General features: G+C 43.8%; 1 protein-coding gene and 1 long non-coding RNA gene across 12 annotated transcripts in view; one reads left to right on the top strand and one right to left on the bottom strand.

Annotated features, from left to right (window-relative positions):
• The window catches only part of EPHA7 (EPH receptor A7), a 283,691-nt gene extending 271,346 nt beyond the window's left edge, over positions 1-12,345 (bottom strand). For 4 of the 10 annotated variants that reach the window (XM_073589546.1, XM_073589548.1, XM_073589547.1 and 1 more), the window contains exons 1-3: positions 12,106-12,342; positions 6,092-6,156; positions 3,751-4,420 (exon numbers count right to left, since the gene is read on the bottom strand). In XM_073589546.1, coding sequence (XP_073445647.1) covers positions 3,751-4,420; positions 6,092-6,156; positions 12,106-12,190 — 820 coding nt within the window. In that variant the 5' untranslated portion in view covers positions 12,191-12,342. Of the gene's footprint in view, positions 1-1,872; positions 3,347-3,750; positions 4,421-6,091; positions 6,157-12,105 lie in introns of those variants that run through there. The other 6 variants (XR_012234802.1, XM_073589552.1, XM_073589551.1 and 3 more) reach the window with 3 other exon arrangements.
• A 19-nt stretch (positions 12,346-12,364) lies between these two features.
• Positions 12,365-15,429, top strand: part of LOC141100855 (uncharacterized) — a 35,891-nt gene continuing 32,826 nt past the window's right edge. For both annotated transcript variants that reach the window (XR_012234804.1, XR_012234803.1), the window contains exons 1-4: positions 12,365-12,471; positions 12,569-12,653; positions 14,414-14,500; positions 14,886-15,071. This is a non-coding gene — a long non-coding RNA (uncharacterized lncRNA). The remainder of the gene's footprint in view (positions 12,472-12,568; positions 12,654-14,413; positions 14,501-14,885; positions 15,072-15,429) is intronic.

The following is a 15,429-nucleotide window of genomic DNA, read 5'->3' as shown; positions in this document are numbered from 1 at the left end:
TGGGTTCAATTTTCCATCATGGATAACATCTGCAAGGAATGTGTATGTTCTCCATGGGTTTCCTCCGGGTTCTCCGGTTTACTCCCATGCTCCAAACACATACTGATAGGGAAAATAGATTGTAAGCCCCATCGGGGACAGTGATGATAATGTGTGTAAAATGCTGAGGAATATGTTGGCGCTATATAAATAAAAAGATTATTATTATTATTAGTAGAAGAAAACGCTATATTAAATGACATACATATCTACTGCATGGATGCAGAAAACTAGTATGACATACGACTACTCTGGTTTATCTCCATCAACATAAGAAAGGGTGTTGTACCCCTTTAAAGAAAAGTTCACTTTCTGACTCTAGAAAGCGATTTCCAATAAAATCTATCATTTGCGGAAAAAGGGCTATAGCCAGCTTTCAGACGGAATAAATCCAGTTCATTCTCTGACTTCCCGAGTCACTTGGTGGATTTAGAAATAATGACACAAGCCTTCAGCTTCCAGAACAATTTGCCCTATTGTGCGCACCTATCAAGTTATGCCTTCACAGCGGCTCTCTGTTTTGAGGAGAAAAGAATGAAACTGAAGCCCCGCTTCCCTTTCTTTTCCATTCTGAATGATTAAATCGCAGTACAATTTGGGTAAAGCTCATCATTACATAGCTGATGCTTTGACGACTTGATTGAAAGAAGTATTTCCAAGAGCCGTAATGCTCATCTGTGTGTTTAATAACCGGCAGTGAAAAGGAGCCAAGAACTCGTTTATCTAGTCCCTGTTAGAGAGACGCACATTATGCTCATATTTAATGTATGTGCAGATTACTAAGTGCTAATAGAAGACTTGGTATAGCAGCCCATAGACTATCTCAATACCTTTCTCGATCACCCACCGGACGTAGAGGACAATGTGCTGCACGACAGTCTAATGAGAAACAAAATTAGGTATTTTGGATGTTAAATATGCAAAAAAATAAAATCAGCTGAAATAATTATATTAAATATTAACTGCATTTCCAGCAAGACTCAATGCCTATTAGAGACTGGGACGGTAAACCATTTCCATTTGCACATTTGTTATTGCAAGCCCGGCTAACAAGGAAACACTAGAAAGAGGGAATTGACTGAAGCTGCCCGATCATGCATTATTAACGCTCAAGGCAAATTAATTCCTGCGCTTGAGTTCTTTGTGGTGATATATATATGATATTGTATGTATAGCTGCTGGCCTTGATAAAGATGTAGGGAGGATGCCTGCTCTCCCAGGTGAGAAGTTACTGGAACAGGCAACATGACCACACTAATTAAACTAATCTCCGGAATATAGTGATGCTCGTGCACAAAACGCGTGAGGTCTGATGGCAACGTATAATATACTGCATCTACTGTGTCTGTCTCTAAACACTGCAGGGATTGCTCTGCAATACCGGTCTGCTGGGCTATCAATCAGGCCTCCTACACACACTTTTCTTTAAGCATTTTTATAGCATTTGCAGTGGTGACTTATTACTTTGTTGCGTTTTTTTTCGGCACTTTTTGAAGACTATTGAAAAAAAAAAAAAAAAAAAAAGTGCATACCCCAAGCTTGTTAAAGATTGGAATCTATCCCCATTGTCCTGTAGACTGTAAGCCCACAAGGGTAGGAGCCTCTCCTTTCCATACCAGTCATTCATTGTTAGTTATGCAGTCATCTATATTTTGTGTGTAACCCCATGTCATGTACAGCACCATGGAATCAACGGTGCTCTAAAACTGAATAAGAAACATTAAAAAAAAGTCACCCATATCTCATATATAAGTGAGCAAAATAAATATATAACATATACGGAAGACAAAAATAAAGAAAAAAAAAAAAAAAAAAAAATTATAAAAAGGCAAATAACCCCAAAACAGGACTTTATTCCAAACACTGTGTAACCAGACCAATAAGAGTTAAGATTTGAGAAGAGTGAACTTCGGCTCACCAGTTGTACCTTGTATAACCAGCACCACTTTCCTGATGGTGAAAGGCAGCACAAAGTCAGGGCCATCGGCCAGCTAATGACTTAATAATGAAACCTAGACTCATTTCGTACAGTCTTTTTGAGGCAGTAATCTCCAGGTTTCTAACGATTTAAATAAACGATAGCTAATGTTTGGCATTTTTTTCTCCTGTTCTCTGTATAAATCTGCCTCGGTATGAATATTACAGACATACACTTGGCATTGAGAACGTGGGTAAAGCTTTGACCTGAAGAGAGATGGCACGGCGTGTATACAGATCGGGGGTGGATCAATGATCAAGAGCATTGGCGAGTCAAGCATTCCATCATAGCTGTGGGGAATTCATGGCTGGGCTGCCAGGCTCAGTGCAGGCAGAAGCTGATCTATGTTTCTAGTGCAAAGCATTTTCTCTGCAGTTGCTTGGGACGAGAGCCAAGGAAGGGAATTATTGTAGCAAACAAGCACAGTGCAACCCTCCAGAATAAATGACAGCACGAGCATATAGTCAACATTTTGCTGCTCAAAATTAAGTACCCTGTTCAAGTAAGCTTGTTCAGGGTATTTGTTTTACATGGCTCCAAACAAGTCTGCCTTTCCCCTATAGCCATCGTGGAGTAGACGTGCTACACATGGAAGGATGTGTTCATTAGGTGACCTCATGCTCCACAGACTTCGGTCACAATGAAGGGGGATCTAATATGTGCCGCCTTGCCTTTAATGCGGTTATAAGCTTAGACACAGTGCTGTGCGAAATGCCTGAGATGCCCGGACAACCTCTAACCTCTATTTCTAACTAGATTAGACTTCCAACTTGCTTTCAATTTCTCTGCTCCAAGTGTTAAAGTGGATTGTGCTCAGCCGCTGGAGTGTCTGATCAGCAGCACCGGAATCCACCAGTGCTTAGCAATTACACATGAAACCTTATTAAAAGAAAGTCATTTGAGTTTCCCGAGGATTATAAAACTGCAGTTAGCGTCTACAGACGTGGCACACGTAATGAAAAAGTGCCCTGCCAGAGCCCGGTGATAGCTCTCATTGAATTTCAGGCTTAAATTATAACAAGTTAAGTCCTGGCAGAAGATAAATGTGAGAATGTTGGCATCACTTGTACCATTAAATAGTACTTAGCTGGCCATTGCAGGTATATAGCTGAGAATGGCTTGAATTGGGGGGGGGGATATTTCTCGGTAAGTGGAAGTCTAACCTGAGTGCTAGTAGACGTCCCCGCATGTATTCCATTATTGATAGATGTGAGGCATATTCCATGCCTTCCAGGGAAGATGCCTTGATGTTCTTGCTTGTTACTATCAGCACGTAAATATCGTCTTTTTGATGTTGCAGAAGTGAAATGTTAGGGGCAACACTATTTCCTGGGGAAAAAAGCATTGCACGTGCTGGCCGTGATACATATTTTCAGTCACTTGGAAGACATAAGTATATGTTGCTGGCTCTGCTAGGTAAACCGCTATCGGTATGCATTTGGGGAAGCTGTGCTCTGCAGGAGATAAATATCCTCCATTGTATGTAGCCCAAATGAGCCCAATTCTACATTACTGTGATTATAAAACCTAAACACTATGGATTATGCTTATACTGTCCGCACAGAAGAGCCAGATGGAAACACTCTGCCTGGTATTCCAGATGTAGCAGAGGCCTGTTCCACGATAAACCTTAATCCACTTACAATTAAATATTACAGTCAATAATGACCAGTGGTATTTGCCACCACTACTACACTACTAGTAGAGCAATTGGAAAAATGTATCAAACTTACGTTCACAAGTATCGCCTTTTTGTTGATAACCCGCCTTGCAGATGCATTTTCCAATGGGCACCAGCCATTCGCCTTCAGCACTGCAGTGCATCTTGGGAGAATTATCCGCTTCTTCCTCCGCATTGCTTACGCATGTCCCTCTTACTTCGACCAACGATGAGAATTCGGAGCCGGTGACTGTGTCGGGGAATACGGCTAAATTCTCAATAATGGTCCAGCATTTTTTATAGTACACCTTCACAGACACCAGGGCAATGCAGGCTCCCACGTCCTGAAATGCCAGGTAGAATCCTTTCCTGGACAGAGGTCCAATTTCCCGAACTTCCGTATTGAGTTTCATTTTCCGCTCTCCGAGATCTCCTTGGGTAAAACTTTCATCTGCAGCGATAGTGTCTATTTTCACATATTGATTTTCTCTCATGTTTCTGCCAGTGTCGTAATCTGTTTCATAGTAATACAAGTTAAAGGTTTCCTTGCAGGTTCCCAGTACGCCAGGAAGACTGTTACAATCCCTTAAAGTGAACTTTAGCTCAACAAAAATCCTTTGTGCGTTGGCTTTTGAAATCCAGTTAGTTCGTAGCCAGTTGTTCTGGTTGGGTTCCAGGACCTGACATACCTGATAAGTTCTAATTGGTGTGTAATTTTCATCCAATCCACTGATTTCTTCCCACTGAAAACAGATAGAACTCATATCAGTCAATGTAACAAAGCAAGCGTTGTTTACCGGAAGACTGCTTCACCCTCGTGCCCCAGATACATTATTGTGCTGCTGCCGAAACCCTGGTCTGTAGGTGGGATCTGATCAGAACATAGAGTCTTGGATGAACCCAAAGGTGATGGGTGTCAGTAAAGTTACGTACATTCCTTCATATAGAAGAATTTGTCATAAAAAATCATAATTCCCTGAATCTAAAAAAAATTACACCTATTTCTTATTATTAAACTTGACTCTACTGCTTAGCTCAATAATAACAAGGATCCAGGCTGTCAGCAAAATTATAATATATACTGTATATATCATACTCCTGTATCTAATAACTGGGTAAATCCCTAAAAAATATCAAATTCCACTTCTCATGAAGCAAATGTGATGTATTGTCAGTAAATATATAAATAGGACAAGACATATTTGAGAGTAAATGCCAGATAGGAGAATACCCAAGCTGGCACCTGGCCTATGTAGTGCAAGACTTGTCAATATTGGTTGATATGTGAAGAAGGGTATTGTAAGAGATCTATAGGGAACAGGCACACAGTAAGAACAGATGTAACCAGGAGAATGAATGCGGACCCTGAATATTGTGTACCTGGCAAACAAAGGCATGGTGTGTGATAGGGGACAGATTTTAACATTTTATTCTTTTCAAAATCATAGTTCTCTGTAGCTTAATTAACATTAAATGTATGATTACAGAAATATTGCCACTTATGACTGCTATATATCATAAAAACTACATTATTTACGTTAACCTCTTTGCGACTTATCTTAAGGTCTCTAAGTACTTTGGTCCTCTAATATTTTAGGGCACCCCATGGGTTACTTTTTCGGCTGCCAAAATCATTTTCTGATGTCATAATTGTTATAGTAATAATTGCTTTTTTTACATTAGGGGGTGTATTTTGCAAAAGAAAAAAATGCCAATTGCTAATGTTTTAAGTTTGCAAATTGACAGTAACGTAAAGTCTCAGATTTCACTCCTTATTTTCGGCCGATGCATAATAAGAACTTTAGTGTGTGGTGTTGGGAAACAGTATGTTATAAGGCTTATTACTATTTTTCCAAGCGATCGAGGGCAGATGTTGAGGCTGTAAACCTAGAATATACATTTGCAATGGCGCAGGTTTAGAGGCCAGTACTACGCTTCATATATTTATGGCAAGTAGTCATTAACTGGTTGAAAAAGGCCAGCTCTTTAGTTCTTTTTCACTGCTGTCTCCCAATGTTGGCTGTGAACTCTATTTGAGAGGACAATATCTGCTAGGTAATCTTCTGTCCATTGGTAATTATTTCCTAAGTACTGAAGCGCTACATCAAAAGCATGTTAATGTGTGATGGGGCATCCAGTAATAGCCTCCTATAACGTGGGAATGACACTAGATACAGACAGAGTTAATAAAGAACTAAGAAGGTTGTAGAGTAAAGCAGAAATTATCTGTGTTTAATACCAAAATGGCCTCCCCCCCCCCACCCCAAAGTCTGAAACTACAAAGAAATCTGAGTCCTTTACTGTTGCTTTATGAAAGCACACATATTCTGAAGTTCCTAAGCTAGTCCGCTTGCTCTGAGTTGGTCAAGCATGAAATGAACGTTTCTTTAGGGATTACTTGGAAGAAATCTTACCCCACTGGACGGAGAGGAGATCCATTCCAGTTCCGTCTGTTGTGCTTTGGAATCCAGCAATATAACTGCGAAAATAATAAATAAATACTGTGATATCAATATATCATGATTATGGAAGTAGACAGTTATGTAGGCAAAACTTTACAAGGCTGAAACATTACATTTTGAGCAATTTAAACTATTTAAAAAAAAACTATGTAGACCAGAAAATTCCTGAAGAAAATACAGTCTGTGAAATGTATTTTTCAGAGATTCTCCTACCTCTTATGCATTTTTTTTTCCGCCTATCTAAGGTGTGCGCTAAATTTGTGGCAGTGTCCGTCTAGCCCAAAGTACACTACATGCTTCTCTTCATATTACTCCATGCAAGCTGTCCATGTTTGTCCTACCATGATACTTCCTTTTATTATCTAATTAATTCCCGTTACTCTTGAATTGTAAAAATTTGGTTTGCAAACTTTTTATTGTGTAAAAAAAAAAAAAAAAAAAAAAAAAAACACCCACAACAGATTTTGATACAGGATCATTAATGATTGCACTTGAAGAAAAAAAACCAAGACGTTCACTAGGTCGCTGGCAGTGGGCCTTCCACCATCGCAGGGGGTAATGCTGGTAGAAAGTCATTCATGATGGATGGATGGCATACTTTTAAGAGTGGCTCTTTACCCTGCTGAATTTTAGTAATCTCGTTGCAATACTTTTTTTTTTTTTTTTTATAATATTCGTAAACACATGTATTGTATAAGAACACCAGTGATCCAGGTATACCTAATCACATGTTATGCCTTCTCTACAGCGTACAGGCAGATCACAGCACAGCCTCTGAGCTGCCAGTGACAGACAACGATATCGGACTTCATCTCGTCCCGTTCCTAGATCAAAATGTTTCACATGGAGAGCTAAAGCCTACTGGTACATGTGAAGGCAAGACCGATATCTTCCAGATCACACGTCTGGTCTTATACTAAGGCTATGTAGACGTTCTCTCGGCCCAATATATGACAAGATTGATGTATGCTAAAAGCCGTAAACCCGGAATTATTATGGTTTGTCTCCCTCTTTAAGAAATTATCCTCATCTACTTTTTTTTTTTTTTTTTTTTTTTATACACCAGAATTTGACTATGGTAAATGGCATAATCATCACTTTTTACCGGAATTTGACTATGGTAAATTACATTATCATCATATAGGAAGCACTAGCGCAATACAGCTGCTGCCTGCCAATGAAGTGACCTTTCTAATCCATAAAATATGTATAGTGGAGCTGGGTGCAGACTTCTCTGCTGATCCTAAGGCTGTGTGTCAGCTTCACCCCACAGCACACATTTCTACATCTTACAGGGTGTAATGCTTCTACATTGAGACGTGTGGATTCAAGCAGAAGGACAAGAAACGGATATGTTTTGCCTGCAAGCACTGGAGACTGATCTTCCTTGCACAGACCCCTATTCCCAGGACTATTGCTAGAAAGCTGCTCCAGGAAAGGCAGCAGTCTCGCCTTATCTGGTGGAGGAGAAGCTTTTTTTTTTGTGTGTGTCCTGTTTGGCTGGATCATTCACTGCTGACACTGAGCAGTGATCTGCATAATACATTCATACTGCTCCAGGGGCCCTGCTCATTTTGCACAGCTCCGTTATACCCCGTCACATATCATACCCAGCCCGGCACTCACAGACTGCCCCGAAACTTCATGTCTGCAGCCTAGCCTACCATCCTAAAAGACTGGCAGTAAACTCTGCACCCTACTGTGACCCTGCAGAAAATGCCTAATACCTGATCACCCGCCAGGCATTAACTAATGCACGAGTGTTGCTCGTAGTGCGTCATATATTATATGAAATCTATACATATGGTATTTTACATTTCATACAACCTGGTAACAAGTTAGAAAATTTAGAAGCTGTTCCTAGCCGTGATAATATATAAATATATATATATATATATATATATATATATATATATATATATATATATATATATATATATTTATTTTTGTATGGTACAATATATCCTGCAACCTGGTAAGAAGTTAGAAAATTTAGAGGCTGCTTCTAGCCGTGATAATGTTGAGAGATATATATATATATATATATATTTCTAATCTCTATCTCCAATAGATCAAAAGAATCATGAATCCCAGCGCTTACATCCACCAATATAGGATACAATTTTATATTAATTTAATACTACATGTCCTATACTGTACATGGGATGCGGTGTCCTGGCATAAGGTGATGATGAGGGCAGATGACAAATGAAGTTGGAGTTTAGGCAGGGTGCTGTGCGGTCACTATGCTCCTTCTACAGGCGCCAGCTGGAACTTTTCCTCCACACAGTATGTGAAATGTGCTGCTATAGCACTGTCTGCGCTCCCCTCTCTCATCAGCACAGCACTGTTATTAATGAATACTGTAACACAGCCACACTCCATCATTACCTGCACTAAACAGCCACATGAGGAACGGCCATCCATAGCCACACACACACACACACGTGTGTGTAACTCCAGCAGACACACAAAGATACGGTATATACAGCTGAACGCAGGTCTAATGTGGGGGGCACGAGATGCATTCTCCTAGGGCCAGACCTCATCACAGACAAAAGGGTTGTATTCAGTGAGATACCCCAATATTAGGACTACACTGCACGGTGTGACATCACAATTAGTCACCCAACAGGGTGACAGCACATAGTATCACTGCTACTTTAGTGACAGACACCACACTACATGGAACACCTCAGGTGTGTGACAGACACCATGCAAGTCACAGCATTCCTACACCAGGACTACGGGCACATCAAAACGACTCAGGGGACGCATCCGCATACAACGCATGTCCCTGCGTACACAATGTTAAATATGGGTACAAAAGACGCATGCGGATCTTATGGAAAGAAGTCCGCAGGCCTACGCTGCGCACACAACTGCTAGTGTGAAACCAGCCTTAGTGCTCTGTGTAACAGACGCCGTGTATCACAGTATTCCTATCTGCACCAGCACTCAGCAGTGTAATAAGTGCACCTGAGTATTAGTAATGAGAATCTAGGGTGCATGTATTACTATGTGACACTACGTATGTAATGTGATGTCACACATAGGAGGAAGTGCAGGTAGGAATAATACTGCATTGTCACACACAGGTAATAATGGGTGTAGGACAATAAAGGCAATACGTTATATATACATACACATGCACTGTTACCGCACACAGTATCACTACCAAGGTGTGTGGCACACAGTATCACTACCAAGGTGTGTGGCACACAGTATCACTACCAAGGTATGTGCGGCACACAGTATCACTACCCAGGTATGTGCGGCACACAGTATCACTACCCAGGTATGTGCGGCACACAGTATCACTACCCAGGTATGTGCGGCACACAGTATCACTACCCAGGTATGTGCCACACAGTATCAGTACCCAGGTGTGTGGCACACAGTATTACTGCCCAGGTGTGTGTGGCACACAGTATTACTACCCAGGAATGTGCCACACAGTATTACTGCCCAGGTGTGTGTGGCACACAGTATTACTACCCAGGTGTGTGTGGCACACAGTATTACTACCCAGGTGTGTGTGGCACACAGTATTACTACCCAGGGATGTGGCACACAGTATTACTATTACTGCCCAGGGGGGTGGCACACAGTATTACTGCCCAGGGGGGTGGCACACAGTATTACTGCCCAGGGGGGTGGCACACAGTATTACTGCCCAGGTGGGTGGCACACAGTATTACTGCCCAGGTGTGTATGTGCCACACAGTATTACTGCCCAGGTGTGTATGTGCCACACAGTATCAGTACCCAGGTGTGTGGCACACAGTATTACTGCCCAGGGATGTGCCACACAGTATTACTGCCCAGGTGTGTGTGGCACACAATATTACTGCCCAGGGATGTGCCACACAGTATTACTGCCCAGGGATGTGTGGCACACAGTATTACTACCCAGGTGTGTGTGCCACACAGTATTACTACCCAGGTGTGTGTGCCACACAATATTACTGCCCAGGGATGTGCCACACAGTATTACTGCCCAGGGATGTGTGGGCCACACAGTATTACTGCCCAGGTATGTGCCACACAGTATCAGTACCCAGGTGTGTGGCACACAGTATTACTGCCCAGGGATGTGCCACACAGTATTACTGCCCAGGTGTGTGTGGCACACAATATTACTGCCCAGGGATGTGCCACACAGTATTACTGCCCAGGGATGTGTGCCACACAGTATTACTACCCAGGTGTGTGTGCCACACAGTATTACTACCCAGGTGTGTGTGCCACACAGTATTACTACCCAGGGATGTGCCACACAGTATTACTACCCAGGGATGTGTGGGCCACACAGTATTACTGCCCAGGTATGTGCCACACAGTATCAGTACCCAGGTGTGTGGCACACAGTATTACTGCCCAGGGATGTGGCACACAGTATTACTGCCCAGGTGTGTGTGGCACACAATATTACTGCCCAGGTGTGTGTGGAACACAATATTACTGCCCAGGGGGGGGGGGGGGTGGCACACAGTATTACTGCCCAGGGGGGGGGGGGGTGGCACACAGTATTACTGCCCAGGGGGGGGGGGGGGTGGCACACAGTATTACTGCCCAGGGGGGGGGGGGGGTGGCACACAGTATTACTGCCCAGGTGGGTGGCCACACAGTATTACTGCCCAGGTGGGTGGCCAGGCCACACAGTATTACTGCCCAGGTGGGTGGCCACACAGTATCAGTACCCAGGTGCGTGGCACACAGTATTACTGCCCAGGTGTGTGGCACACAGTATTACTGCCCAGGTGTGTGGCACACAGTATTACTGCCCAGGTGTGTGGCACACAGTATTACTGCCCAGGTGGGTGGTACACCGTATCAGTACCCAGGTGGGTGGCACACAGTATCACTACCCGGGTATGTGGCACAGAGAACAGATCACACAGCACGAGCACCTAGCACACAATATTGGTACCCAGACACACACTGCCAGTACCCAGGCTCAGTATTGGTAACCATGCACACAATATTGGTACCCAGGCTCACAGTATTAGTGCCCAGGCTCACAGTATTGGTGCCCAGGCTCACAGTATTGGTGCCCATTCATACAATATTGGTACCCATGCTCAGTATTGGTACCCATTCATACAATATTGGTACCCAGGCTCAGTATTGGTACCCAGGCTCAGTATTGGTACCCATTCATACAATATTGGTACCCAGGCTCAGTATTGGTACCCATTCATACAATATTGGTACCCAGGCTCAGTATTGGTACCCAGGCTCAGTATTGGTACCCAGGCTCAGTATTGGTACCCATTCATACAATATTGGTACCCAGGCTCAGTATTGGTACCCAGGCTCAGTATTGGTACCCATTCATACAATATTGGTACCCAGGCTCACAGTATTAGTGCCCAGGCTCACAGTATTAGTGCCCAGGCTCACAGTATTAGTGCCCAGGCTCACAGTATTAGTGCCCAGGCTCACAGTATTAGTGCCCAGGCTCACAGTATTAGTGCCCAGGCTCACAGTATTAGTGCCCAGGCTCACAGTATTAGTGCCCAGGCTCACAGTATTGGTGCCCAGGCTCACAGTATTGGTGCCCAGGCTCACAGTATTGGTGCCCAGGCTCACAGTATTGGTGCCCAGGCTCACAGTATTAGTGCCCAGGCTCACAGTATTGGTGCCCAGGCTCACAGTATTAGTGCCCAGGCTCACAGTATTGGTGCCCAGGCTCACAGTATTGGTGCCCAGGCTCACAGTATTGGTGCCCAGGCTCACAGTATTGGTGCCCAGGCTCACAAGTCCTGCCCAGCCGCCCGGAGGGCACAGTGCCGCTGCCGGTGCTGATGACGGAGCCTGCCTCCCGGGGATGGCTGCCCTATACTTAGCTTCTTGCCATGACGTGCACAGAGTTTCTCCACAAGGAGGGAAACTTCTCTCCCTGCCTGTGGCCATGTCGCGCATCCACGGGGCGCAGTGAGGAAACTTTGAGGCGCTCTTACCCTCCTTGGCAGTCTGCGAGTCCCCGGTATGTGCAAAGAGAGCCACGCTGAGGAATAATGTAATCCAGCGGCCACGAGGGGCCATGGTGCGCGGAGGAGCCGGCCACTGCCTGGTGCTGGGTCTGGGGCTGCTGTCACTCTCAGGTGCGGTGGGCAGAGTCGCGGCGTGCAGAATGCATTCCTGTGCAGCGAGGGCTGCTGGTCCCCGCTCTAGCGCCGAGCACTGCCAGCCTCTGACTGCCGGCACCAGCGAGAGCCGAGCGGGTTAAAGGAGCTGGGAGGACGTCAGTGCACGTGACCCGTGTGGGCGGAGTCTCAGCGGCCTGAGAGATGCTGCTGAGTGCAGGAGGGAGCTGCCTGTGCCAGGTAACGGCGCGGAGCGTGTGCTGTGCGGGTGCGGTACCGGTGCGGTATATTACACCCTGTATTCCACTCTGTCCATCACCGTCTCCTCTGCTTCCAGGACTCCTCACGTCGCGGGTAAGAAGACATGGGCTTATTAATAATGGCACTGCTTAGTCTTCAAGCTTTCTGGTGTGCAGTCCCATGTAAGTATGTTCTGCGTGATCCTAGAAGTTTCCTGGCTTGCGTAACCCCATATAAAATATTTTCTGTGTGATTCTAGAAGCTTTCGGGTGTATGCAGTCCCATGTAAACCAGTTATGTGTAATAATAGTAGGGTTTAGGTTTGTGCATGCACATGTAAATGAATTATACACAATTACACAAGCTTTCTGCCATGAGCAGTCCCATGTAATGCAGTTCTGTGTAATCATAATAGCTTTCAGGTTTTTGCAGTCCCACTTAAATGTGTTCTGGGTAACTCTAGAAACTTTGAGATTTGTACAGTCCCATGTAAATGTGTTCTTTGAAATTATAAAAGCTTTCAGATTTCAGATGTGAACAGTCCCATGTAAATGTGTTCTGTGTAATTATATAGCCTTTCAGATGTGTACAGTCCCATGTAAATGTGTTCTGTGTAATTGTATAACCTTTCAGATGTGTACAGTCCCATGTAAAATGTGTTCTGTGAAAGTTTAAAAGCTTTCAGATGTGTGCAGTCCTAGAAGCTTTTAGTTGTGTTCAGTCCCATGTAAATATGCTCTGCATAATTATAGGTTTCTGTCATGTGAAGTTCCATGTAAATGTTATCTGTACTTTCACGTGTGCAGTCCCATGTAAAATACGTCCTGTGTGTGCAGCCCCTTGTCAGATTTGTTCAGTGCAATTCTAGAAGCTTCTTAGTGTTTACAGTCCTATGTAAAATATGTTCTGTGTAATTGTAGAAGCAGCCTAGTGTGTACAGTCCCATGTAACGTGTGTTTGTTCTGTGTAATTATCTATGCAGCCTCATGTAAAATAGCTTCCAGAATCCCGCAGAACATCAGTGCGTTCTGTGGGATTGTGAAAGATGCATGTTGTGTGCAGTCCTATGTAAAAGCACAAGTGATCACAAGAACTTCATGCTGTAAGTCATCCTGTGTAAAAGCGTGTTGCGGGGGATATTCCGTGAAAACCACTTATTGCTGCATCTCACAAGTTCTCGGCATTAGGAATGGAGGAAAAATCACGTTACGTGCAGTCCCATGGAAGAGCTGGGATGATGTGAGTTATTGTATTTAAAAGCATGTTCTGTGGGATCCTGAATCTTTTTACTCTACGCAGTCCTACGTAAAAGGTTCTATGTATCATGAGCATTTCTTGTTGTGTGCAGTCCTATGTTAAACAAATGTAATCCATTCCGATCCCTTGCTGGTGTGTGCAGTCCTAGGTAAAACAAATGAAATGAATTCCGATCCCTTCCTGGTGTACGCAGTCCTAGGTAAAACAAATGAAATAAATTCCGATCCCTTCCTGGTGTGTGCAGTCCTATGTAAAACCAATGTAAAAAATTCCGATCACTTCCTGGTGTGCGCAGTCCTAGGTAAAACTAATTAAATAAATTCTGATCCCTTCATGGTGTGTGCAGTCCTATGTAAAACCAATGTAATAAATTCCGATCACTTCCTGGTGTGCGCAGTCCTAGGTAAAACGAATGAAATAAATTCCGATCCCTTCCTGGTGTGTGTAGTCCTATGCAAACCGCAATCCGCGATTCCTGAGAATGTAATGTGCAGTCCTATGAAGAAGAGCGTTCCGTGGGTTCCTAAAGGCTTTCTAGTGTGTGCAGTCTGATGTAAAATGTGTTCTTTGAGATTCTGGAAGCCTTATTCTGACAACAGTCCTATGTAAAATCTTTTTCCATAGCATTCCAGAAGCTTTATTTTGATCAGATCTCTTTGGTGTTCTATCTTTCTGTTGCGTACAGTCCTATGTAAATGTGAGGGCTCGGGAAGATTTCTAACTGATGCATGTTATCATGGTGTGTGGGGAGAAGACCCCCTATTCGTCACAGGTGAGAAAATAATCAATGTCTGAAAAGTCTTATTTTATTTTTATAATATGCAGAATTCATCATTTTTGGCTTCAACAAATGTGTTTTTTGACTAATACCCGACTTTCCTGAATGGTACAGCCATATTTACGGCACAGGTGAGATGCCTCTTGCGCTCAGACCCATGCTTTGCCCGTTCTTGGTCCTGCATTAGGGCAACCTTTACTTTTAGATCAGGGCTGTTTGACCCTTTGATTGCTGCAGCGTCTTAGCTCTCCCCTGTATTAGTCCCTCCACGTGGTGGAAAGCGATAGTCCTGCCATCTAAGTGAAAGTCAATTCAGCTGCTTAATATCAAAAGTAACGCAAAAAAAAAAGTTTAGAGAAATCTCTTTTCACCTGGACAGGAGAAGCGTCATACCCAGTGTACAGATGGATATTAGAGGAGAAATGAGAACGCTGGAAGCTGCGCCATCCTACAGAGCCGAGGAACAGGAGGATCATACAAAGCCTGAACCAGCTCGCCAACAGGATCGCGCTTATTGAAGATAGAGGCCAGACTCAGTGACTTGTTAAAAGAGGTGTCCTCCATGGTAACTATAAGGGGTTGTATATGTGGGGGTGGCCCTTCTCCGAAATCTAAAGTCAGTCTTCTTGCCAGACGGAAGTGTCGCCAGCCTTAAAGCTGATCATGAACTAACTGACCTCCCTTGTAAGGCCGATGATTGGAAGGCGAGCGGCTGCAGGGAGAACGTAACTTCATTTTCTCCTTGTAGCCGCTGCGCAAGTGAGACAGCTGCAAAGGATAGAAAGCCATGTACCCGCAGTGTAATCCAATATGTACTGCAGAAATTCTTTTGTAACCGTGGCCAGATATGTGCCTTGCCACAATTCTGTCTCTGAGCACCTTGGCCAGTTCCTTTGACCTCATGATTCTCATTTGGTCTGACA

Source organism: Dendrobates tinctorius, unplaced genomic scaffold (assembly GCF_039654945.1).
Source record: "Dendrobates tinctorius isolate UK_male_01 unplaced genomic scaffold, ASM3965494v1 ptg000111l, whole genome shotgun sequence".
In the NCBI taxonomy this organism is placed as follows: domain Eukaryota; kingdom Metazoa; phylum Chordata; class Amphibia; order Anura; family Dendrobatidae; genus Dendrobates; species Dendrobates tinctorius.
The sequence above is the reverse complement of the archived record's forward strand: the minus strand, read 5'-3'. Positions and strand labels throughout refer to the sequence as shown.